At 20.0% G+C, this 26097-nt stretch overlaps 2 protein-coding genes across 5 annotated transcripts in view; one reads left to right on the top strand and one right to left on the bottom strand.

Moving 5' to 3' along the window:
• The window catches only part of LOC122502776, a 50911-nt gene that overhangs the window by 14359 nt on the left and 10455 nt on the right, over nucleotides 1-26097 (top strand). The window contains exon 1 of one of the 3 annotated variants that reach the window (XM_043612979.1): nucleotides 24424-24567. The exons of 1 other annotated variant lie outside the window; for it this stretch is intronic. The gene's annotated coding sequence lies outside the window, so the exon portion shown is untranslated. Of the gene's footprint in view, nucleotides 1-24423; nucleotides 24568-24973; nucleotides 24993-26097 lie in introns of those variants that run through there. One more of the 3 variants, XM_043612982.1, reaches the window with a different exon arrangement.
• Nucleotides 1-26097, bottom strand: part of LOC122502775 (janus kinase and microtubule-interacting protein 2-like) — a 205919-nt gene that overhangs the window by 177192 nt on the left and 2630 nt on the right. For both annotated transcript variants that reach the window (XM_043612978.1, XM_043612976.1), the window contains exons 2-5: nucleotides 24688-24863; nucleotides 20491-20951; nucleotides 3489-4350; nucleotides 78-360 (exon numbers count right to left, since the gene is read on the bottom strand). In XM_043612978.1, the coding sequence (XP_043468913.1) occupies nucleotides 78-360; nucleotides 3489-4350; nucleotides 20491-20527 (1182 nt within the window). In that variant the 5' untranslated portion in view covers nucleotides 20528-20951; nucleotides 24688-24863. The remainder of the gene's footprint in view (nucleotides 1-77; nucleotides 361-3488; nucleotides 4351-20490; nucleotides 20952-24687; nucleotides 24864-26097) is intronic.

Genomic DNA, 26097 nt, shown 5'->3' with positions numbered 1-26097 from the left:
CAATAAATAAAATAGAATAAAAAATACCAAAAATATAAATAAAAAAAATTTTTCAAAAAATTAAAAATAAAACTTACTTGTAATTTTTCCTCGAGCTTCTTATTGGCGGCCCGTAAACTTTGAACTTCAATTTCTAATTTATGAAGGTCAATCGATGAATTTGAATCAATTTTTCTTCGTTTCATTGAAACGCCAGTTGTCAATGAATTTGTTTTCAATTTTTTTATTGTCGTTTCGGCCTCGACTAATCGTTTCTTTAATGCTGAGAGTTCACGACGATGATTCTCGTCTTTTAGAAACTCCACCTTCGAGGAAACAAGAGTGGCCTCTGTCACTGAACGAGAGGGAGATTGAGAGAGCCTGGAAAAAAAAGGAGAACAACATTGCTCGTACAAAACACACGATTGACACTATTGCATAACTAGAACGAGAACGATTAAACTTCGAAACAAAATGGCAATTGTAAATTACTTTTCTCATTAAGTCAATGTAATTAAATCACTGCAAATTATTCAACTGAGTAATTTTTTATGAACTAAAATAAATAGTATTTCCAAAAAAAAAAAAGAAAATTACTCTCGACTATAAAATTTTACATTTATACTAAAATCATTTTACATTTACTAGGTAATTCAATCTACTGATTAAATAACGATTAGAAAAACAAATTAGAAGAACAAAAATAATGAAACATAAATTAAATTTAATAACTGAACTTAAATTTCAATAATTATTTGTTTCTATAACTTATTATTTCAGGGATCACAGTAGTATCTTTTTTCTTTAAAATAGATGAAAACGAGAATTTTTTTTCGCGAAATTAGTTAGCAAAAAGGTGACGTAAAGAAAATTAACTAATTTGTATTTAAATTATTGAATTTTTAATAAATAAATAGAGCTTAAATAGTTTAAAATTTGGATAATTTGGCACTTGAATTGATTAATCTTTAGACTGATAGAAATTTCGATAAATATAAAGTTCCAACGGATTTAATTTAATTTTTTAATTTAAGATTTTAATGAATTAAATTTAAAACCAATTAAAAATTTTAACTTTGTTTTACAGAATAAAAATTAAATAAAAGGTGGCTCAATTGCAATTGATTAGATTTTAATTAGAAAATTCTACGAGAATTGAAATATTTGACTACAAAAAATCAAAAATAAACAATTTACCTATTGAAAAATTGAATGTTTTTTAAAATTTAATTTTTAAGAAGAATTTTATTAAGAACTTTTGAAAATAATTAATTTCTTTTAAGATATTTAATTAAAATTTTATTAAAATTTATTATATTAAAGAATTTTATAACAATTTTTGAAAATAATTGAAAATTTTTTGAAGAATTTTATTAAATATTTTTGAAAATAATTGAATTCTTGAGAAGAATTTAAATAATAATTTATTAATATCATTGAATTCATGCGAAGAATTTTATTACATTTTGGTTAAAAAATTAAAATTTTGCCAAGAATTTTATTAAAATTGTTGACAATAATTTAATTCTTGAGATGAATTTCGTTATATATTTATAAATATAATTGAATTCGTGACGAGATATTCGTTAAAATTTTTAAAAATAATCTAATTTCTGCAAAGTATTTTATTACTTTTCAAAAGAATTGAATTCTTGTGATGAATTTTCATATTTATCAAAATAATTGAATTTCAGAAAAGAATTTTATTAAAATATCTTAAATTTTTATGGAAAGAATTTTGTTATTTATCAAGATAATTGAATTCTTTTGCAAAATAACGTAAAAATTTTTAAAAATAATTTATTTTCTGCCTTGAATTAATAAAGCTATTTATGAAAATAATTGAATTATTGCAACGAATTTTATTATTTTAATGAATAATTTAATGTTTCTTAAAATTGAATTCTTTAGTCAAATTTTAATAAAATTTTTAAGAATAATTGCATTTTTCGAGGAATTTATTTAAAATCGTATTAAAAATATTTGAAATTCTGCGATGAAAATAATTGAATTTCTAAATGAAAATTTTATTATTTATGAAAATAATTGAATGTTTTCGTAGAATTGTATCAAAAAATTTTTTCAGTAATTAAATTATTTGATAAATTTCATGAAAATAATAAATATTGAAAATCATTGAATTGCGAAAAACTTTTGAAAATAATTGAAATTTTGTAAAGAATTTTATTCAAATTTTTGAAAATAAGTGAATTTTTGTCGAAAAATTTTGCTATTTATAAATATGATTGAATTCATGACGAGATATTCGTTAAATTTTTAAATATAATTGAATTTCTTCCAAGAATTTTATTATTTTAAAAATAATTGAATTCTTGTGATGAAGTTTGATATTTATGAAAATACTTGAATTTTGGAAAAGAATTTTATTAAAATTCCTTAAAATAATTGATTTGACAAGAAGAATTTTGTTGTTTATCACAATAATTAAATTCTTTTGTAAAATTACTTAAAAATGATTGAAAATAATTGATTTTCTGCGACGAATTAAATGTTATTCATAAATTATAATAATGAATTATCATAATTCATAATTATAATTATTATTATTATTATTAATAATTATTCATAAATAATTTAATTATTGCAACGAATTTTATGATTTCATTGATTAATTTAATGTTCCTTAAAATTGAATTCTTTCGCCAAGTTTTAATAAAATTTTTAAGAATAATTGACTTTTTTCGAGGAATTTATTTTAAATTGTATTAAAAATATTTGAAATTCTGCGATGAAAATAATTGAATGCCGAAATAAAATTATATTATTTTCGAAAATAATTGAATATTTACGTAGAATTGTATCAAAAAGTTTTTTCAATAATTAAATTTTATGAAAATAGTAAATAGCTATTTAAAATCATTGAATTGCGAAAAACTTTTGAAAATAATTGAAATTTTGCAAAAAATTTTATTAAAAGTTTTTGAAAATAATTTAATTTTTGGCGAAAAATTTTAGTATTTACAAAGATAATTGAATTCATGACAAAATATTCGTTAAAATTTTTGAAAATAATTGAATTTTTGGGATGAATATTGTTATTTATGAAGATAATTAAATTTTGCAAAGAATTTTTATTAAAATTCCTAAAAATAATTGAATTTCTGTGAAGAATTTTGTTATTTATCAGAAGATAATTTTGCATTAAAACTTTTGAAATAATTAAATAATATTAAAAAATCGATTCTTGTTAGAAGTAGACAAAAATTTTGAAGGTTTTGTATTAGAATTTGTGTCAATTTCATAGTTTATGAGGCAAACTAAAAAGACACCAAAATTCAGAATTTTCTTATGAATTCTAAAAACTAAATTTTTTCCAGTAATTTTAATAAAAATCCCTGACTTTTTCCTGATTTCCCTGACCAATTTTAGTTTCCCTGAATTTCCTGACCTGTGGCAACCCTGTGACATATTTTCTTAATATTTTCCTCATTTTTCAAACACTTTATTAAGGACCAATTTTGTTTAAAAAAAAAATGTTTACTATTTACCTGACTTTAAGATCGGATATGATCTGTTGATTTTTCGCAGCTTCCGTGACTCGAGCGTCTCTTATCGCAGTTTCCAGGTCACGTCTCACAAGTTTTGCGGCTTTTCGTTCTTCATGAAGCTCCGATCTGACCGCGGCTAAATCTTCCCTCATCCTTCGTGCACCTTCCTCCAACCACTGTATCGTCTTCCTCAGTCTCGTCACATCATCCACTTTCTCCGTCTTTCGTTTACAACACAATTTTGATCCTGCATCCGGCGGCTTTCTATGAAGACCAGAAACCGCCTTATCTTTCGATAAATTTAAAGCCACATCTTCCTTTTTGTTTGTCTCATCTTCGCCAAGAATCCCATCCGATGACACTGCTGGAGTCACATCACTTCCGCTATTTGGCAACGGCTCCTTTTCAAAATGATCATTTTTGGAATTCTCGGTATTCGAATTTAATAATTCATCGCAATTTTCGTTTTCTGTTTCATTGTCATTATCGTGTGTTGCAGAATCATTATTTTCCTGTTTTTCTTTACGATTTTTAATAATTTTATTTTTCAATTCTTTGCAGAGTGAATTGATGGACGCTGATAGTGGTCTCTTTAACGATCGTCGTTGAATCTCGTCAGCATCGTTAAAGTGAATCCGTCGACTATTTGCGGATAAATCTTCGTGTCGAGGCGTTTTCCTGGGAATCTCCATTTTTGACGATGGTGGATCAATTTGTCGTCTTTTTCTCGTCACGGATTTCGATTCGGTCCGTTCTTGATTGCGACGATTGTCATCCGTCAAGGTCAATGGATCCCCAGTCGTTTCTGAACTCGTGTTCGTCGCGATGACGGTGTCTCCCGCTGATGAATTCATAGTCTCTTCTGTAACATAAATTGAAACAAATTTTTTTCAATACTTTAATTAAAATGATACGAAATAAATTTTTTAAGATAAAATAAATTATTTAAAACTGTTTAAAGTAAATTATTTAAAACCAACAAATAATACAAGCGCGGAATTATTATTATTATTCAAAGCTTTTAAAAAAAATTTTCGCAAGAGTTTCATTATTCTCATAAATAATAATATTTTTTAGAGCAATTCAATTATTTTCAATACAATTTTAATAGAATTTCTCTAAAGAATACAATTATTTTTAAAAATATTAATTAAATTCGATTATTTTCAAGAATACTGATATTAATTCAATTATTTTCGACAATTTTGATGAAATTCTTCTAGAAAAGTCATTATTATCAAAATTTTTAATAAAATTCCTTCAAAAAATTGAATTATTTTCAGAATTCAGATAAAATTCTTCGAAATTATTCAATTATTTTTATGAATTTGTAAAATCCTCCGCAAGAATTCAAATTACTATCATAAATAAGAATATTCTTCGCAAGAATTACAATATTAACATAAATAATCAAATTCTTAAAAGAAATTCAACTATTTTCAATAAAATTTCTCGAAAGAATACAATTATTTTTTAAAATATTATTTAAATTCAATAATTTTCAAGAGTTTTAATAAAAATTCAATTATTTTCAACAATTCTGAAAAAAATTCTTCGAAATAATTCAATTATTTTCAAGAGTTTTAATAAAAATTCAATTATTTTCAACAATTCTGAAAAAAATTCTTCGAAATAATTCAATTATTTTCAAGAGTTTTAATAAAAATTCAATTATTTTCAACAATTCTGAAAAAAATTCTTCGAAACAATTCAATTAGGTATTTTTATAAATTGTAAATTTCTTGACAAGAATTAAATCATTTTTGTAAATAATAAAATTCTTCTAAGAAATTAAATTATTTTCAATACAATTTTAATAAAATTTCTAGGCAAAAATTCAATTATATTCAAAATAATTTTTATAAAATTTCTCTAACAGGTTCAATTATTTTTAAAAATTGTAATAAAATTTTTCTGAACAATTCAATTATTGTTCTCAAAAGTTTTAAATAACATTCTTTGTAAATTTCAATTATCTTCAAAATTTACAATTAAAATTATTTAAAAAAATTACATTATTTTTACGAAATTTAATGAAATTTTTTTTAAAAATGTATTTATTCAGGTACAAAAACTCTAAGAAAATTGTTTAAAAGAATTTAATTTTCTATCAATAATTTTAATACAATTTAATAGGAAATTTATTAATTACAATTCATAATAAACACGATTTTTTTTTAAAAACTTAAAAGAAAATCTTTATAAAATTCAATTACTTTGAAAATTTTCAGTAGAAATTTACTTAAAAAAAACTCCATTATTTCCAAGAAAATTGAAATAAATTTTTCATAACAATTCAATTATTTTAAAAAATCTTAATAAAAATCTTGACAAAAATTAAATTATTTCCAATACAATACAATACAAATACTTTACAAGAATTCAATGATTTTCAGTACATCAACAATTTAATAATTTCTGAAAATAATCGAATTCTTCAATAGAATTTTATTAAAACTTTTTAAAATAATTGAATCCCTGCGAAAATTTCATTATTTTTAAAAATAATTGAATTCTTAAATTGGATTTTATTAAAAGTTTGTTGAATAATTGAACTCCTGTGAAAAATTCAATTATTTTTTTTAAATAATTGAATTTTCTCAGAGAATTTTTATACAAGATTTTTAAAAATAATTGAAATTTTCGAAGAAATAAATTAAAATTGTATTGAAAATAAAGTGAAATCCTGATAAAAATTTTATTATTTATATAAAAATAATTGAATTTTTTTTACGAAGATTTTCATTATTTATAAATTGACTAAAGAATTTTATCACAATTATTGAAAATAATTGAATTCTACATAAAATTCAATTATTTTCAAATTTTTTTATAAATACTTTACAAGAATTCAATGATTTTCAGTACATTAATTTTTACATTTTAAACATTTAAAATAAAAAATTATTTAAAAAGTTAGGAAACAAAAAAGCAAACAACAACTAATTTCATAATGCGAACAGATTACCGGAATACAACGATTATTAATATAGATTTAAATATAGATTTAAATTTTTGTTGAAAACACTACAAAAAATTCAATTTTGGGAGAAATTACAAATAATTGCAGTAATTCAATTATTTAAAAAAAAAATTCTTTTTATAAAATTCAACTATGTTCAAAATTTGAAAAAAATTCTCTTAAAAATTCCAATTATCTTTATAAATAACAAAATTCTTCTCCAAAGTTCAATTATTTTCATAAATTTCAAAAAAATTCTTGTCATAATTTCAATTATTTTCAAAAATTCTTCTAATTTCAATGATTTTCAATATCTAAGATTTTAATAAAATTTCCCAAAACGAATTCAATTATTTAAAAAAAATTTTAATAAAATTGTATGCAAACATTTAATTATTTTCATAAATAACAAAAATTTTACAGGAATTCAATTATTTTCATAAATAATAAAATTTTTTTAAGGAATTCAATTTTCACAAAAAATAATTTAAAATTCTAGAAAATAATAATTGAATTAAAATAATGAAAATAATTTTGATGAAGTTACAGTAAAATAAAATTCTTATAATAAAAAATAATGATTTTATCTCTCGGTCATCTTTAATTATTAGAAAACATGAAGAAATCGATCACTCCGAGTCTTCGACTCGGAGCAATCGATATCTTCATGTTTTATAACAAATATTTTATAAGTTGTTTAATTTAAAAAAGATTTAAATTTGAAATTTTTGAATGTCTTAAATCATGTGAAAAATCCTGTTCCAAAAATAAAATTAAAAATATGAATTGTGCAAAAATTTTTCTTCTTTTTCTAAAACAAAATAATAATTTTGTTTAAAAAATCGTGATTCATAAACAAAAATAATGCAAAATAAATAAATTTTCTATTTCTTATTCACAGTTGTTTAACAATTTTCTAATTTTGTTTAGAAGTAAAGAACAAAAATCTGCATAATTTAAATTTGACAAAACATAATATTTAACAAAATTTTAGTCTTTTAATGAAAAGAAATGAAAAAAATTCTGATTATTTCTATTTGTCATTACAATTTTAAATTAATTATAAAATAAAAATAATTATAATAATATAATATACAAATCTAAACATAACAAAAAACAAAAATATACACAAAACACAACTTCAGAGTGTGAGGGACAGAAAAAGTGAATGAATGAAAGAATTATTATAGTTAATTTTAAATTATTTTAAATAAAATGAAGCACAAACATAATCTCACAGGAAATGTATTTCTATCACAAAATCAGGAATATTCACGCCTAAAAATTAATGTATTCGACTAGAGAAACTTAAAAAAATAAACATTTGACTTGAGAGTAAAGCACGACTGTTGTCTTTGGAAAAAGACGATGTATTTTAATTATCAACAATTAACGAGAGGACAAAATAATGTCAGAAATGCTTTAGCGCAGAATGTGAACTACTTCCGTCAAAATAGACAAGCCATATAGCAAACGTGAAACGTGCCAGTTATGAAAATACGTGGGAAAGTGGTCACGCTTATGACTTTAACGAATTCTTTAAGATCATAAGATTCTTCCCTTGCATAACACACACACAAGCAATGTGGTCTTTAGTTTCGCTAACGAAAAATTTCAAATACCATTTTTTTTTAATTATATAAAACAAAATTAAATAAAAATAAATATTCCTCGAAATTATTATCTATTTTTATTTTTTATAAAATTACGAGTAAAATTATAGTTGTAAAAATTAGAGAACAATTTAAAATATTAAAAAATAAATTTTTGAGATAGAAAATACAGAAATTAATTTAGAATAAAGAAAAAATAATACAAAGAAAGAAATTTAACGAATTATATAATGCGAATAAAGTGAGTTGAAAAAAATGAGTGTACTAATTATTAGGATTAAATTTATATACAAATAATGCACGCTGGAGTACAAAAAAAAATTATGAATAATATGTTGAATAGAAGTTGATACAAAGAATTTAGGTAAAATAAAAAAGGCAATTACGAAACGGTACATTGGCTACATGCACGAGGTTAATTTCAACTTAGCCGGATGAATGGAGCTCGTCAGGCAAACGAGCACATTCGACCTCACAAAAGATTCTAGACATAGATCATTCAATAAAATTCTACACAAGAGTGTTTCAAACACGTCGGTTACCTTTTGGCAGAAAAAAAGAACGAGAAGAGAAAAAAAACCCATTACATAATATTCTTTCCCTTTTTCACGATTCAAAATATTTTCAATTATCATAATTTATTTAGAAGCTTAATAAACAATTTTAATTTAAAAAAAAAATTAAAATATTTGAAAGCTTTATAAACAATTTTAATTTTAAAAAAATTAAAATATTAAAAAACAAAATATGAAAAAAATATAAAAAATAAGAACATAAAATAAAAAATAAAATGAAAAATAAAAAAGCTAATTTGTATTTTTTAATTCATTTCATCTTTTAAAATAATAAAATTAAATAATTCATTTAAAAACTTAACAAAATTTTAGTCTACTTTTATTTATTATTATTTATTCTTTTTTTTATATTTTACTTTAAAAATTGAAATTTTTAAAGTAAAATATAAAAAAAGAATAAATAATAATAAATAAATATATGTAAATAATAACAAAAAATAAAAATAAAAATAGAACTGTTAATTAAAAACATTTTAAAATCTTAACTCAAAAAAAGATTTTGCCTATTATGAAATAAATATTTTTCTTGAATGAAATAATTTTTATTTAAGTCAATTAAATGGTATTTGTTTCAAAAACTGAAATTTCTGATTCTAATAAAATGTTCTTTGATTTATATAAAAATTATTTAATTCAAGTAAATATTTATTTGATAATAGACAATTAATCGGTTTCTCGATTCAAATAAATTTTCTTCCAGAGTAAAAATCGTTAAATATTTAAAATTTATTTTAAATTAAAAAGATGAAAATAATGAAAACAATGAATTTAAATAATTTAAACAATTTGCTTTCATTATTTTATTTTTTTTTTAATTTAAAATTTTTAAATATTTAACATTTTAAATTTAATTTAATATTTCTGAATTTAAAAGCAGACGAATAATATTTTTGGAATTTTTCCAAAAGCGAGAAGTGAAGAATAAAAATTTCACTTCAAAATAAAATAAAAAAAAAAAGTCTAACAAATGGTGATTTTTATTCTTTGTTTTAACTGCGTGAATTTATATTGAGCAGCTGTGCGAAAAGCTTTTTAATTTTTTTTTTTCTACTTTTTCTCTCCTTTTTTTGACGTTTATTTTTATATTTGACAAAAAGGGAAAAAAGGAAGAAAGAAAATGAAATTAGAGCGGGGTTTTTTTTCTCTCCATTTAGTTCCCCATATCAAAAGAACAACTATTGACCCGGATTGCGGAAGGAAAATATTTTTTTTCGCCCATTGTCAAAATGTCGCGAAAAATAAATAAAAGGAAGAATTTGTATTCAGAAACTAGGTGGGTGCGACCCAGACTTTGCGACATTAAGCTATTCATAGCCACGGCCCAGAGGCCGCGCCTCTGGTTCCCTCAACCAGAAAAACACTTTTCAATCAAGTTGAATATTGTATGACCCTTTTAATTTTCACATTAAACGATCGATATTTGTTTATTTTAATTATTTTCAATATAAAATCATCGATTTCGATAAAAATTAATATAAGAAAATAAATATCGAACTTATTGAAAGAAGAAAAAAAAAGAGTAAAAAATTTTGCGCAAAACTTTTTTTTTGCTAATTATATCAGAATTTTTTTCTTTTTTAATGCTTTGAATATTTAAATTAATGAAATTCTAATTTAATGCTTTAAAGATTAAAAAATTAATTAAACAAAAATTGTTTACAATTAAACATTTTTCTTTTAATATTATTTCTTATTTATTGCTTTTATAATTTTGAATCTCAAGTAATCTTGCGAAAAATGTCATTCGAATCTTGAAAAATAAGTCAATTAATTCTTATGAGAAATATAATTAAAATAATATTTATAATATGTAAATTCTTAAAAAGAACTTTATTAAAATTTTTGTAAATAATTGAATGTCTGCGAAGAATATTATAATTAACTTTTTTTTTTTAAATAATTGAATTCTTTCGAGAAGTGTTATTATAATTATAAATTATGCAAAATATGAAATCTTGGTAAGAATTTTATTAAAATCGTATTAAAAATATGTAAATTCTTATAAACAATTTTACCAAAATTTTTCAAAATAATTGAATTTCTGCGAAGAACTTTATTATTTAGGAAAAGAATTAAATTTCTTTAAAGTACTACATGGAATTTTTTTCTTATAAAGAATTTTTTTTAATTTTTCAAAATATTTATAGAATTTAATTATTTTAAGGACTTTTATTAAATTTTTTGAAAGTAATTTAATTTTTTAATGAATTATGTAAAAACGTTTAAAAATAATTCAATTCTTTCCCATGAATTTCAATTACAATTGTATAGAAAATAATTTCATTCTGATAAAGAATTTTATCAAAATTTTTTTTAATAAAATTTTTGAGAAGAATATTGTAATTAAAATGAATAAATTCCTCAGAAGAATTTTATTAATTATAGAAATAATTCAATTTTCATAAAGAATTTTATCAAAATTTTACAAAGTAATTGAATTTCTGCTAAGAATTTTATTAAAATTAAATAAAATTTTAAATAAAATTATAAAATAATTAAATTCCTGCAAAACATTTTATAAAATTATGAAAATAATTAAAATCTTGCTAAGAATTTTATTAAATTTTCGAATTTAATTTCGAATTTTCTAAAAAATAATTCAAATCTTTTCATGAATTTAATTAAAATTGTATTGAAAATAATTGAATTCTGATAAACAATTTTATCAAAAATTTTGAAAATAATTAAATTTTTTTGAAGAATTTAATTAAAATTATATTGAAAGTAAATAAATTGTTATAAAGAGTAGCATAACAAATTTTTAAAATGATTGAATTCTTTCAAAGAATTTCGTAAAAATCGTAATGAAAATAATTGAATCTTTGAGAAGAATTTAATTTAAAATTGTATTATATTAAAAAGAATTGAATTCCTGGGAAGTATGTTATTAAATGAAAGTAATTGAATTTTTTTTAAACTTTTGAAAATAAATAGATTTTTTCGAAGAATTTAAATAAAATTGTAGGTATAGAAAATAATTTAATTCTGATAAAGAATTTTTTCAAAATTATTTTCAATCAAATTTTTGCGAAGAATTTTATTTAAAATGAATAAATTCCTCCGAAGAATTTTATTAATTATAAAAATAATTTAATTTTCATAAAGAATTTTATCAAAATTTTACAAAGAAATTGAATTTCTGCTAAGAATTTTATTAAAATGAAATACAATTTTAAATAAAATTAAAAAATAATTAAATTCCTGAGAAAAATTGTATAAATTATGAAAATAATTAAAATCTTGCTAAGAATTTTATTATATTTTCGAAAGTAAATTAATTTTTTCGAGAAATTTATAATTAAAATTATATTGAAAATATTTAAATTCTTATAAAAAAAAAGGTTTTCAAAATAATTGAATGCCTAAAAAGAATTTTATCAAATTTTTTGAAAATAATTGTATTTTTTGGAGAATTGCGAAAAATATTAGAAAAATAATTCAAATTTCATTAAAATAGTATTGAAAATAAAAAATTTTTTCAATTTGCATATTAATAAATGAATTATTGAAAGAACCTTTTATTTCAATAAGTTTGCAAAATAAAGAAAATAATAAATAATAAATAAATTTTACAAAACTTTTCCTCCCTAATTAACATAAATAGAAATTGCCACATTAATTAAAAAATTTTTATAATCAACTATTAACTAAAAATTAAAAATGAAATTAAAAATTCATTTCACAAATTCCATTTTTTTTCTTTTTAACTTCTTACGAATGAAAATTGCAAAATAAAAAGACTATTAATCGATTATAATTAAAATTCAACGATAATTACAAATTAAACTGAATTTCCTTTTTTTCCCTTGATTTTGTGAAAGTGAACATATATTATATTATATAAATTCATTAAAGAGGATAAATTGAAAAAAATTTACAGTGCGAATTCTTGAAGGATAAATATTATTGAAATATCTTTTATATATGTATATGTTATATGTTTCGTAAAAGTACAATGGAGATAGAATCATAAGTAATGAATTTACTGATAAGATTTCTGACTTTATATACTTTTAAGTGGCGGATTTAATCTTGATAAAGAATCTGGTTATATGTTTTACAATGATTGGAAATTATACATATTTTGAACGGGGGCTGCAAATCAAAGTGTCGAGTTTTCTTGTCGTGCAAACTAAAATAATAATGAGTTGTTATTATTTATTTCTCACACATATTTATATTTATATACATGTGTGTTTCGAATAAATACTAAAAAATAGTAACAATATAGTGGCAATTAATTTTCCATGTATACACAACATAATAACGCTTTTAATACAAATGTTTTATATCCGCGATATTGTCTTTTATCCTCTGAATTATTGTGCCAAGTTATCTTGTAATTGTTGTGTCATTTTTTTTTTTAATTATAAAAATTGCAAAAGGTCCATAAATAGAAATTTGCACACATATTATTTAAAAATACTATTTTTTATTATTTTCTTTATTCTTTCTTCATGATTTATTCATTAAATTGAATAGGTATTCAATTTTCTCAATTGAATAGTTGTTGAAATTTTTCTATTTTTTAATTATTTAATTAATTGTATATCTAATTGTTACGAGATGTTTTGTTTACTATTATTCTTATGCAAATTATAAATATTTTTTATTTTTAAAAATCAAATTCAATTTTTTAATAATTTAAGATTCAAAATTTAAAACAATGCTTATTAACTAATAAATTAATATTTACTATTTTCAAACATTTTAATAAACATCTTTCCAAAAATTCAATTATAGATTCAAAAATTTTGATAGAATTCTTCGAAGGAAATCAATTAATTCGAAAAATAATAAAATTCTTCGAAGAAATTCAATTATCTTTTACCAATAAATTGAAATATTGTCAAAAGTTTTTACAAAATTCTTTGAGAGAATTCAATTATTTTCAAAAATTTTGATATAATTCTGCATAAGAATTCAATTTTAATCAGATTTCTGTAAAGAATTTGATTATTTTTAAAAGTTTTAATAAAATTCTTCGAAACAATTCAATTATTTTCAAAAATAATAAAATTTTTCCGAGGAATCCAATTCTTTTCAATCATAAAATACAATTTTAATTAAATTCCACGAAAGAATTGAAATATTTTCAAAAATTTTTTACAAAATTCTTCAAAAGAATTCAATTATTTACAAAAATTTTGATAAAATTCTTCGCAGGAAATTACTTGGTTTCAATAGAATTTAAATCAAATTTTAAAAAAATGTATGTATATTTAAAAATTTTTTAATTATATTCTTCAATAGAATAATATTTAATTTTAATAAAATTTCTCCAAAGAATTCAATTATTTTTAGGGGGGAGGTTCAAAGAAAAGTGTTACATATTTTTTGAATCCCTCTCTAATATTATTATACTATTGTTATATCATTATTATTTTTATTATTATGTAGGTATTATTATTATTATTATTATTATTATTATTATTATTATTATTATTATTATTATTATTATTATTATTATTATTATTATTATTAAAGTATTATTGTTAATTATTAATATTAATTATATTATTATATACCTAATTGTAAAAATATACCGTCAATTTTTTATTTTAATATCAACTAGAAAAAAAAGACTTTCAAACCAATGAAGAAAATTGGTCAAGTACATTTTAAAAAGCGTGGGTTCACGTGGGTCGTTTTATGAAAAGGAAAACAATGATTGACTGATGTCTACTTTAAGACTTTACTCTTTCTTTCTCTTTCCCTCTTTCTTTCTTTCTTTCTTTCTTTCTTTCTTTCTTTCTTTCTTTCTTTTCCTCTCTGATAATTTTTTATGCATCCTCAAAACTATCACATGATTGACATTTACCATTAGGATGTCAAATATTCAAGTTTGTGACATCTTCTTCCGGTGAAATTCAAATTATTTGGAAATATTATTTTAAAATTCAGAAACAAAGTAAACTCAAAATGCATTAAGAAATCTACATTTTCTAGAATTTTTAACTAAAATTCTACTTTAAATCAATTATTTTTAATAATTTTTGAAAAAGTTCTTTGAGAATTTTCAAATCCATTTGTTTACAATTCCATTCTACAGAAATTTCAATTATTCGCAAATTCTTCAATAAAAATATTATATTAGAAAATAAAAACTTTAAACAATTTAAAAAAAATCTACTACACTTTTTCAAAAAAATTAATTCTACAAAATTGTTGATTAAAAGATTGAAAAATTCAAATTTTAAAGATTTTAATTTGAGAGCTTTTCAAAATTCAATTATATATCTAAAAAAAAAATATTAACTGAAATTCAATTACAAATCAAGTGTTATTAGAAAATTCTACGAGAATTTAATTATTTAAATACAAAATTAAATAATTTATTGAATAATTGAATGTTTCTTAAAATTGAATTCCAATAAAAAATTGAATCAACAAATTTTAAAATAATTGAATTCTTTTGACAAATTTTAATAAGATTTTTAAGAATAATAACATTTTTCGAGGAATTCGATTAAAATTGTATTAAAAGTAATTAAAATTCTGAGATGAGTTTTATTAATTATAAAAATAATTGAATTATTCCAAAAAAATTTAGAGAAAATTTTGTAAATAATTGAATTTCGGAGAACAATTTTTATTGTTTATAAAGATAGTTGACAGTTTAAAGAGAATTTTTAAAAATTTTTGAACATAATTGAATGTCTGTGCAAAATTTTATTGCTTTGAAAATAATTGAATTGAAACGAAAAATTGTATTACAATTATTGAAAATAATTGAATTCTCATACAGATTTTATTACCAACTATTTTTTAATAAGAATAATAATTAAATTCGTGGGCAGAATTTTATTATTTTTGACAATAATTTAATTCTTTCAAGGAATTTAATAAAAATTGTATTATGTTGAAAAAAATTGAATTCCTGTGAAGAATTTTATTATTTATGAAAATAATTAAATTCTTGCAAAGAATTTTACTATTTATAAGAATTGTTTAGAAGGCTTTTGAAATTTTTGAAAATAATTAAATTCTCTCGAAATTCATAAAATTCTTCAAAAAATTTCAATTATATTTGTAAATAATAAAATTCATCAGAAAAATTCAATTATTTTTATAAATATAGTAAAATTCTTTGCAAGAATTCAAATATTTTCAATGCAATTTTAATGAAATTTCACAACACAAACCAATTTTTTTCAACAATTTGTAATAAAATTTTTTGAAAGAATTCAATTATTTTCAAAAATAATAAAATTCTTTACAGGAATTTAATTTTTTTTCATCATAATACGATTCTAATTAAATTCCTTGAAAGAATTGAATTATTTTCAAAAATTTTTACAAAATTTATGAAAACAATTCAATTACTTTTAAAAATTTTGATAAAATACCTATAAAAAAAAATTTTTGAAAATAATTAAATTCTTTGAAGGAAGATAATTAAAATTGTACTGAAATTAATTGAATTCTTCTCAAGAATTTAAAAAAAAAAATTGAAAACAATTGATTTTTTCAATTATTTTATTAAAATTTTGAAAAATAATTGAATTCTATAAAGAAATTTTATTGAAATTGTTTTGAATATATTTTAATGCTTCGAAGAATATTAAAATTCTTTTGAGGAATTCTATTTAAATTCCTGTGAAGAATTTTATCATTTATGAAAATAATTAAATTTATGAAAATAATTAAATTCTTGCAAAGAATTTTACTATTTATAAGAATTGTTTAGAAGGCTTTTCAAATTTTTGAAAATAATTAAATTCTCTCGAAAAATTTTAGTAAAATTTTTTTCAAATAATTGAATCCTTTCTTAAAATTTTATTAAAATTGCATTGAGAATAATTTATTGAATTCCTGTAAAAGTATAGGAAAATATTGGAATTATTATAAAGAAATTTATAAAAAAAATTTGGTAAATAATTAAATAGTAAATATTGAAAATCATCGAATTGAGGGAAATTTTTCAAAATAATTGGACCAAGAAATTTTATTACTTTTGAAAATAATATAATTCAATTTCTGCAATCATTTGTAAATTTTGCAAAATCCAATTGTTCTTATTGCATTTTTAACTAAAATTCTTCTATAAATTCATTATTTTTAATAACTAATTAAATATACCTATATTAAAAAAATTTACTGATTTCCGAAAAATTTTAATTATTATAATTTTTGCAAAAACTAAGTTCTTTAAAATTTCTAATTATAAATCCATTCAAAATTGAAATTTTACCAGATTTTAAATTTAAACCTTTTGAAGTTCATCTATTTACGAAAATTGTAAACGCAACTTTTTTAAAATTCAATTAATTTTGAAATATTTAAGTAAAATTATTCATTAGATTATTTACAAGTAAACAATATAAATAAATTATATCACAAAAAATATAAATACATTATATTATATACACAGTAGAATAACAATAATTTGAATGGAAATGTAATTTATCAGAAAATTCATTGAGATTCACATCGTAAAATGAATTCGATGCTAATTCTATAATCTTCGATCTGAAAACGCCTCTAAAGTGGTCATTGATATCATTACTGAATTTAGAAGTGACATTCTCTTTCGTATATAAAAATAGTAACCGAGCGAGAAACATTTTCTATAGACTATTTTATCCGCAACATATACAAAACGTAAACTACAACTCGTGAAAATTGACATTTTGAAATGTAAAGTGAAAATAACAAATTTTTCCTCAATATTCATGAAAAAAAGAAGAAAGAAATAATTCATAATTACCAAAGTTTTCACTCTCAATGTTAATTGTAAACTTTCGAATATTTTCTCTTTCAATGTCGTGATCTATAATTGCAAGTTCCAACTATCGCTATAATGGAATTTTATTACTTTTCGTGCGATATCAGTAAATATCCCATGAATTTCATGTGAAATTTTTCCATAATATAAAAATGAAAAATATTTTGTTTAAAAAAAACAAGGTGTACATAATTAGAGCGAGAAATTGTTTTTTATAGTTTAGTTTCTTTTTTTTCTTGATGTTTTTATTTTTTTTTTTCTTCATTGAAACTCTAATTTAACTTTATGGATGACATTAAAATAATGCATTTCGTGACTTGGAAAATTTTCATTGAATTCGTAATCTACGTGTGTAAAAATAACTCTGATAATTAACCTAATCATTACGTAGGAGTGTTTTTTATTAGTTCAAGTAATACTTTCATTAAAACGAAATTTCCGTATTCACACCAGTTTTTCTTTATGTATATAGATTGGCGAGTATTAAAGTGCAGAAAAGTATTTTTTTTTATCCAATCGATACATTCGCTTATCGATTATATATTTCTTCTATACTATTTTATTCTTATTTTTATTTTTATTTTTATAATTACGTTATTTCTTTACACTACCTAATTTGCTGTTTTATATAGTAACAAAACAATACAAATATTAAATTATTTAAAATAATTTATAATTTTAATTCATTTTAATAATTAAAATCTATTTATTTAAATCACAGATAATAATAATTATTATTATTTAGTTGTTATTTGCTTTTTTGGTTCCTAACTTATTTCATAATTTTCCTTAATAAATATTTGGAATTTTATAACTACTGTATTAAAAAACAATTAATTCTTCGGAAAAACTTCTTTAAAACTTTTAAAAATAATTAAATTCCTTCAAAGAATGAAAAAAACTTTTTTTTTTAAATAATCAGATTCTTCCAAAGAATTTAATTAAAATTGTATTAAAACGAATTGAATTCTTATAAATATATTGTATCAGAATTTTTAAAAATAGAATTATTTGAAGAATTTCTTGGAAGAACTTTATTATTTTTGAAAATAATTGAATTCTTTCGGAGAACTTTATGAATATTTTTGAAAATAAATAGATTTTTCCGAAGAAATTTACTAAAACTTTTGAAAATAATTAAATTTATTAATGAAATTACATTAAAATTCAATTGTATAGAAAATAATTAAATTGTCATAAAGAATTATATCAAAATTTTTGAAAATAATTGAATTATTCCGAAGAATTTTATTAAATCTTTTCTAAATAATTGAATTCTTTTGTGAAATTTATTTAAATTTTTAAAAATAATAAATAAATTTAATTCATAAATTTTTAAAAATACTTTAAAATATCTAAATTCCTGCGAAAAATTTTATTATTTATGAAAAGAATTCAATTCTCATCAATATTTTTAACAAAAGTTTTCAAAATATTCAAATTACTGAGAAGAATTTTATTAAAATTCTTTAAAATAATTTAATGTTTGCAAGAAATTGTATAAATTATGAAAATAATTTAAATCTTTTTAAGGATTGTATTAAAATTTACGAAAATAATTGAATTTTTCGAGGAATTTAATTAAAATTGTATATATAGAAAATATTCCAATTCTCATAAAGACTTAAACATTTCTCTAAATATTTGAATTCTTGGCAAGAATTTTATCAAATTAAAAAAATAATTGCGAATTCTTTTAAGAAATTTTATTGAAAATAATTGAATTTTTACGAAAAATATTATAAATAATTTTTTTTTAAATAATTGAATTTTTTTAGAATTTTTATTAATTATGAAAATAATTGATGTCTTACTAAGAATGTTATTACAATTCTATTAAAAGTAAGTGAATTCTTATGAAGAATTATTTATCAAAATTTTTCAATATAATTGAATTTCTGAGATTAATTTTATTATTTATGAAAATAATTGAAAACTTATCAAGAATTTTATTAAAATTTTTGAAAATAATTGAATTTTTTCGACTAATTTTATTAAAATTTTTTAAAATACTTAAATTCCTACAAAAATTGTAGAAAATAATTGAATCTTTGAGAAGAATTTAATCTAAAAATATAATTGAATTGAATCGAAAATTGTTCAAAAATTGAAGTTGATATTTGAAAATAAAAAATTTTGTAATTAAAATAATAATTATAAGAATAACAATAACTATTAATTATTATTATTATTATAAATAAATCATTGAGGTAAACGATAATTATTATTACTATCAATAATATTAATAATAAATATAATTATATAAATAAATATTAATAATATTAATTAATATAATAATTAATAATAATAATAATAATAATAATAACCATCAATTGTTATGGTTATTAAATTATTAAATTAAAACAAGTTTCTCGACTAAATTATATATCCGTTGAAAATTACTTGTCATTTGCAAAATAAATATTTAGATCCAAAAATTAAGCATTTCCTTAAAATATGTTGAAATTATATGAACTTTGTTAATTGGGTCAAACTAATTAACAGCTTACGAAGTTTAATTATTATTTTAATTATAATAAAATATAAACGTTCGCTTGGTTTCATTCAATTATTTCATTCATCGATAGTTATTTTAAGTTTTAATTTTTATAGATTAATCTATAATAATTAAATTATACCCAAATTATAATTAATATTTTGAAAGGGCTACAATAATTTAAAAAATAATAATAATTAAAAAAGAACAATTAAAATAAAAATAATATCATAATAACAACAATAATAAAAATAATAATTTTAATATCATTCTCTCTAGTGTTGAATAATAATAATAATAATAATAATAATAATAATAATAATAATAATAATAATAATAATAATAATAATAATAATAATAATAATAATAAAAATAATAATTAATAAAAATAATAACTAATAACAACAATAATAAAAATAATAATTAATATTAATAAACTAACAGTAATAATTTCGATTTCATTACGTTAAATCTTGCACATTTATTAATTACCTACGTTAAATTAATAACTGCCAATTATTGCATCAAGGTTAACATTAAAACTACATGTTGGGAAGGAATAATAAACTTGAGTGGGGGGGCGGGGGTGGGAACCTGAGTAATTGAATAATGTCAATGTTAACTCACCAATTTTGCAAGAAGTACTCAGCTGATCTGTCGGCATCGTGGTAAAATTAGTTGAGGCACTGTTTTCTTTTTTTTTTTCTTTTTAATTGTATAAATTTTTCTTCTTCTAATTTAAAACGATATTCCGACAGGCAATCCTCCTCGTGAGAGACACCGTCACAAACTAAACTCTTGTTGCTTCGTTTCACGCACGATCGTGATCTCCGCCCACGTTTGCAAATAATCCACATTCATAATATATCCCCCGGGATATGCTCATTGCTCAATCACACACAGCAGGAAGCCTCTTGTGAATTTCCTCAATCTATCCTTTCCTCCTCCTCCATCTCTTCCTTCTCTTCCTTCTCTTCATCTTTTTCCTCTTTGCATTCTGCCATTCCCGCAAGTTCAAAGTTTATGTTAATTAGAGAACTTGTCTCTCGGAAATACATATTTTCAGCTTCCGGGTATTCATTAATTTTCTGCAAATTGAAATTATAAATTAAATATTAAATATATTATTAATTGAACAAGAGTAACGAGATCAGAAAAGAAGGGAAATAATATTTGCATATACAATTTAACATTGCTTTTCGATTGTTTATAAATCTTCCATTTTTCCTGTCAATAAATTTTTTATTTTTAGATCAGTATTTTTTTTATTTTTATTTTGACCTAGTATTTAGTCGAGGATTTTGTTTTTATCTCTATTTCACGTTTCTATTGGTAAATTTAATAATTTTTATATATTTCTCAATTTTTTTTTTTTATTTTTTGACTTGATTGATGTTTGACTTGAATAAGTGAGAAAAATTGAACAGAACAAAAAATTTTAAATCTACATTTTTTAAATCAAATTTTCATAACCTATATAATAAAAATCAATAAGAATGAAAATTGATTTGGAGACAGAAATAATAAATTTCATTTGTTTCCGTTTTACTGTCCTGCGTCGGTAGCGACACTGACTTATACCACTGAATTGAATAAAAATTGGTAACAATTTATAACTTTGAATTCTCAATGGCCTTTTTTTCATTATTAATTTTTATCCCCTTGGTACGATTTCTAGATGAAGTTTTCTCAATTTATACTAAAATGAAATTGATAACATGGTCATTTTACGATATTATAAAAAAAAGAAAAAAAAACATTTTTAATATATTAATTCTAAGAATTATTTATTATTTTAATTAATTATTATTATTTAATTTATTATTAAGCAAATTTCATATATTTTTAATTTCAAATATCGACTTTAATGTTCTGATTTCAGATTTAAAATTTTTAAAAATTCACTTATCAACTAATTAATTATTATTTATTATTTTCTAAAATATTAATAAAAATCTTTGAAACAAATTGAATTATTTAAAAAAATTTTAATAAAATTCTTCGGAAGGATAAAATTATTTTCAAAAATAATATAATTCTTAACAGAAATTTAATTGTTTCTAATAAAATTTTATTAAAATTTCTCAAAATTTAATAATTTTCAAAAAAATTAGAAAAAATTCTTATAATTAGAATTTAATTCTTTTCAATACAATAAAGTTTTAATTAAATTCCTCCAAATCAATTTTTTTCAAAAGTTTTATTAATTTAAAACCGTTCGATAGAATTAAATTATTTTCAAAAATTATGATAAAATTCTTCTCAAGAATTCAATTATTTTCAAAAATAACATAATTCTTAACAGAAATTTAATTATTTCGAATACAATTTTATTAAAATTTCTCAAAATTCAATAATTTTTAAAAAATTTGAAAAAATTCCTAATTATAGAATTCAATTCTTTTCAATATAATAAAATTTTAATTAAATTCCTCCAAGGAAATAAATTTTTTTTAAAAGTTTTATTAATTTAAAATCCTTCGATAGAATTAAATTATTTTAAAAAATTTTGATAGAATTGAATTCAATTATTTTATAAAAATTTTGATAGTTTTTGCAAGAATTTAATTAGTTTCATAAATAATAATAAAATTCTTCGGAGGAATTCAATTATATATTACAAAATTTAAATAATATTTCAAAAACATATCTTCATTGATTTCAATTATTTTTAAAAAAATTTAATAAATTTCTGAAAAGAATTCAAATTATTTTCAAAATTTTTGACAACATTTGTTTATTAGAATTCAATTCAATTATAATTAGTACATTTTTACTGGAATTTCTCGAAAAAATGTAATTAATTTTAACAATTTTTGCAAAAATTTAATTATTATTATAAATAGTAGAATTCCTCAAAAAAATCAAATAATTTAAGTATACAATTTTAATTAATTTCTTTGAAAGAATTTAATTATTTTCAAAACTTTTTTTGAAGAATTTTATCATAATTTCTAAAAGTAATTGAATCTTTCCCACGGATTTCGTAAAAAAATTTTGAAAATAATTCAATTCTTTTGCGGAATTTAATTAAAATTGTATTACATTGAAAAAAATTGAAGTACTGGAAAGAATTTTATAAATTATAATTTATGAAAATAATTGAATATATTATAAAAAATTTTGTAAATAACTGAATTGCTTCGAAGAATTTTTACTAAAAATTTTTTGAAAATAATTCAATTCTTTCAAGGAATTTAATTAAAATTCTATTATGTTGAAAGAATTGAATTCCTGTGTAGAATTTTGTTATTTATGAAAATAATTAAAATGTTCTTGAGAAGAATTTTCACTATTTTTAAAAATAATTGAATTCTTTCGAAGCATTTATTAAAATTTTAGAAAATAATTGAATTCTTTGGGAAAATTTTATTATAAAATTTTTTTAAATAATTGAATCCTTTCGTGAAGTTTTATTAAAATTGCATTCAAAATAATTGAATTCCTGCAAAGAATTTTGCTTTTTATAAAAGTAATTAAATTCTTCTGATGAATTTTATTATTTATAGAAATAATTGAAATATTTTGAAGAGTTTTATTAAATTTGTTTATAAAAAATTTTTTAAAAAAATTTTACTTAAACTTTGAAAAATAATTGAATTTTTGCAAAGAATTTTTAGAAATAATTGAACGGTTTCGGAAAATTTTACTATAACTTTTGAAAATAATTAAATTCATTGGAAGAAAGTTAATTAAAATTGAATTGTATTGAAAAGAATTTAATTCCTATAAAGAATTTTAAAAAAAGATTTTTAAATAATTGTATTTCACGCAAAGAATTTTATCTTAAAATTTATTAAATAAATTGAATATTGTTTTGAATTGTAATAATTATAATTTTTATAATAGGTATTATTTTTTGAATTTAAAAAAAGAAGGAAAAATATTCTAAAGTTGTATTCTAATTAATTAATCATAATTTTTTTTAAATAATTATTAGAATTATAAACGATAAAATCTAAATTCCTATTCTAATTCTAATTAATTGGAAATCCATTGTCAAATGAATTTTCCACCTTTTAGATAGAAATAGAAATTATAATCAAATTGTCGTAGTTAATAAAATGACGGATTAATAAAACCGATATTAAATCTGAGTAATGAGTTTCAAATAAAATTATAATATCCAATTATAATTATAATTATAAAAAAGAAAGAATAAGACTCTAAATTTATAATATTCTAATTAATTGAGCGTAACTGAATTTTCAACCTTTTAATTGAAAATTAGAATCATATTGTTGAAGTTAAAGAGACGAAAGTTAAATTAGCAAAAACCGGTACTAAATCAAAGTACATATTAAGTTTCAAATAATTAAAATATTCAATTACTATTTTACAAAAAGAAAAAAAGAAAAAAAGAAAAAAAGACGAAAATTTTCAATTAACAGAAATCGGAGGAAAAAAATGTGCGTAAAGGACACCAAGTGAAATTCTTGAAACTAGGTAACTCTCCCTGGTGAAATCAGTGGGAGTCAAAGTACGCCCTCCTTCACCCCTATCGATCGACGCCTGTGCAGAAACTACCCCTATACAGCAGCCAACCGGAAACAATCGCCATTCATCTAGAACGTGGCATAAACGCGTGTGCTGCGTGTCATCGATTCCCGAGATAAAACTCATCTATTCGAGAATTATAAAAAAAAAATTTACTCAATTACGTTGAAAAAGAAGAGAGAAAAAAAATTCCAAGTTACTTAGAAGGTGAAAAATCCCATTTTCCCTCTTTTCTAAAAAAATTATTTTTAATTTCAAATGTGAATGCTCGTTTATCAAGAGGTCATTGTCCATGAGAGACAATGAGTGGCATGGTGTTCTATTTACCTTTCTCAAGCTCTTTTCTTCGTCTCTCTCTCACTCTCTCTCTCTCTTTCATCCCCATAATACAGTGTGTTATTGGTTTTTCGTGGTGCACAGATACTTTAGTACGTGACCGTGGATCGATGTGCATGTAGAATCGGTTCCTGACAGTGATAACACGAGGTCGATGCGGTTCATTTCTGCAAAAAGAAAAAAAAACGTAAAGTAAACGGGTGTTTTAAAAGATTTTTCTTCCAATTTCTAAAAATAGAAACAAATCCAAGTCACAAGAAAAATTAGAAGAAAACTTCGACAATCCCTAAATTACGGTGAATTATTTTTTATCACAAATTTTCGAGTGAGAATCATTTCAGTATTAATTGTTATTCAATTAATTCCCAAATATTCACAATATACAATTTAATTAAATTGGAGAAAAAATTGTAATTACTCCTGAAAAGGAATTATATTTTCATACGGAATGAAAGTGAGTAGCAAATTTTATCAAAGTATTTTACGATTCAAAAAAAAAAATCTAAACGCAAAAAATTGCAAATAAATTGTGAATTACAAATTTCAAAATAAATTATAAAAGAAACAAGCAATTTTATTTTCAATTATAAATTTTTAAATAATTTCATAATCAAAATTTAAAAATTTGACTTATTAAGTACAAAATTAATTATTATTGTTTATATTTTCAAAAATTTTAATATGATTTTTCGCGAGAATTCAATTATTTTTGTATAAATAATAACATTCTTCGGAAGAATTCAATTATTTTTATAAATAGTACAATATTTTGCAAAAATTCAATTATTTTTAACAAAATTTTAATAAAATTCCACAAAAGAATTCAATTATTTTCTACAATTTTAATAAATCCTTCTAAACAATTCAATTATTTTTATAAATAGTAAAATTCTTTGCAGGAAATCAATTATTTTCAATAAAATTTCGCGAAAGAATTAAATTTTCTTCTTAATTCGTTATAAAATTTTTCGAAAGAACTCAATTATTTTCTAAAATTTTAATAAATCCTTCGAAACAATTCAATTGTTTTGATAAATAGTAAAATCTTTGCACAAATTCAATTATTTTCAAAACAATTTTAATTAAATTCCTCAGTAGAATTCAATTTTTAAAAAAAATTTTAATGCATTTCGAATAAATTCAATTATTTTCAAAAATCTTAATAAATCCTTCGAAACAATTCAATTATTTCTATAAATAGTAAAATTCTTCGCAAGAATTCAATTATTTTTTATAAATAACGAAATTCTTCTGAGGCATTCAATTATTTTCAATACAATTTTAATAAAATTTCTCGAAAGAATTCAAATATTTCCATAAAATTTAATTTGTTTCTAAACTTCTAATAAATTTATGAAAGCAATTCAATTATTTTTATAAATAGTAAAATTTTTTGCAGAA

Source organism: Leptopilina heterotoma, unplaced genomic scaffold (genome assembly GCF_015476425.1).
Source record: "Leptopilina heterotoma isolate Lh14 unplaced genomic scaffold, ASM1547642v1 Lhet_237, whole genome shotgun sequence".
Lineage (NCBI taxonomy): Eukaryota > Metazoa > Arthropoda > Insecta > Hymenoptera > Figitidae > Leptopilina > Leptopilina heterotoma.
This window is presented reverse-complemented; position numbering and strand designations above follow the sequence as displayed.